This window comes from Protopterus annectens, chromosome 2.part2 (assembly GCF_019279795.1).
Source record: "Protopterus annectens isolate FY-2018-M chromosome 2.part2, PAN1.0, whole genome shotgun sequence".
In the NCBI taxonomy this organism is placed as follows: domain Eukaryota; kingdom Metazoa; phylum Chordata; order Ceratodontiformes; family Protopteridae; genus Protopterus; species Protopterus annectens.
In genome coordinates, this window is record NC_056730.1 from 1015925797 (window position 1) to 1015927594 (window position 1798).

The 1798-nt window shown below is 36.5% G+C and overlaps 1 protein-coding gene across 2 annotated transcripts in view; it reads right to left on the bottom strand.

Annotated features, from left to right (window-relative positions):
- Nucleotides 1–477: 477 nt before the first annotated feature.
- The window catches only part of LOC122795868 (hippocampus abundant transcript 1 protein-like), a gene marked incomplete in the record, with an annotated part of 997490 nt that continues 996169 nt past the window's right edge, over nt 478–1798 (bottom strand). For both annotated transcript variants that reach the window (XM_044064280.1, XM_044064281.1), the window contains 1 exon segment: nt 478–1798. This exon segment is cut by the window's right edge and continues 22 nt beyond it. In XM_044064280.1, coding sequence (XP_043920215.1) covers nt 1605–1798 — 194 coding nt within the window.

Genomic DNA, 1798 nt, shown 5'->3' on the forward strand with positions numbered 1-1798 from the left:
AACATTAAAGCAGTCCAAAGAAAACATAATATTTTGGGGTACAGCAGAGGAAGCATGTTAAATTGAATATGGAAAACCGAAACACATATATGAACATAATTCTGCAATTTACAAATACATTTATTATGTATAATGAAGCCATCTGACTTAAAAATGTTTATACAATATAAAAGCTTTACTGTAGGTGTTTCAGGAGATTAACATTTAAAACATTCATTATAAAGCTCTTTCAAAAATATTTAGTTAATACATATTTTCATAGAAAAGCTGCATTTTCTTGTCTGCAATCTCATAAACATTTATAAATACAAGATATACACATTTCTTTACAGGTTTTTGTTCTTCCTGTTACTGTTATCTGCATTTCAGACTCCAAATGCATTTTCTACACTTTAATACAAACATCTCATTGGTTATAAAAATTCTGCTTAAGAGAGATGCCAAAAATAAAGTTATGATGCTCCATGGGGGCCATACATTCACCTATTCCAAAATGCAACAAAGTGCTCTGACTCACTTCCTTAACAGAGGTATAGACGAAAATAGTATTCTGAGCAATGCATAGTTTACTAGTGAAAAAAATATAGAAAGCCTCATTATATAACTGGAGGGGTGTAAACACAAAGATGTGCTATGTGGCAGTTAGAAACAACGATACCAATTTCCCTTCCTAAAAACTTGGATTTTTAGAAAGATTTACTCCACTCTCAGGGCATCTCTAGGGATATATCTGGAGACCTTATTCTGGAACAAAAGACTGTGTCCCCACCTCTCTTTTTTAATTATTTCCTGGATACCTGACTGCATTACTTTTTAAACTTTTTTTTCTTTTTTTTTACAATAAAACTAAGAATTTACTACTTATTTTCAGCCAAGGAACTTTGGTCTGGTAAAGTGACTAGCTCAATAAGAAAGAGGAGACTCTTAGAAACAGACCCTAGTCTGCTGGATACAGCCTGTTCATAGCTCCTTACCTTTAAGGACTAGGTTACACTATCAATGTAGAATCTTCTGTGCTTCCAGTCAAAGAGGGGTGAAGGCCTCACTTCAGCCTGTCTGGAAGCAGACTTTACACACATACATGACTCATCTGCCTGAATATTTACTGCTGCTGCCGGCAGACAGCTGTGATGCAACTGTCTCCTCCTGTTTGTCATTGCCCCTGCGTATAAGTAGGCCCTAAACAAAGCACAGAACAATGACTCGCAGCAAATTAACTAGTCAGCCTGCTTAGGCCTACTTTGCTACATAAAAATGATCACACATTCTGAATAAATCAGTTTCTTTTCTGAATTGTTTTGCCTTATAACATATTAGCCACCCAAGTAACCTCCCTGAGTATCTGTATTTCAGGTCACTTAAAAGATGGAGATTTTTGTTTTACAGAGCAATTTTAAAATATTTACTTATAAAAACCCTCAAAACAGAAAGCATTTTACCAACATGTGGGAACTATTCTGGCAGGTTATTTAACAAGTGACATTGACACAGGCAGACTATCAAGGTGCTGATTACATGCCATCATCCCATGAAGGGAATCTTTATTCTCTGTCTTTCAGCTGTTGTAAGAACATAGGTGCGCCAGTTTGGGTTTTCTCCAAGAATCACACACTGCTGTCCTGCAGAAGTGGCTCAACATCATCTTCAGAGGCCTGCTCAGTGGTGTTGTCGTGTGTGCTAACAATGCTGTTACTAAGTCTTCTGGCAATACTGTTGTGTACAGAATGACTGCTGTGTTCTGGAATGAATAAGGCTACTAGAAAAGCAAGCAAGACTACAAAGGCTCCGAAAAGAAATG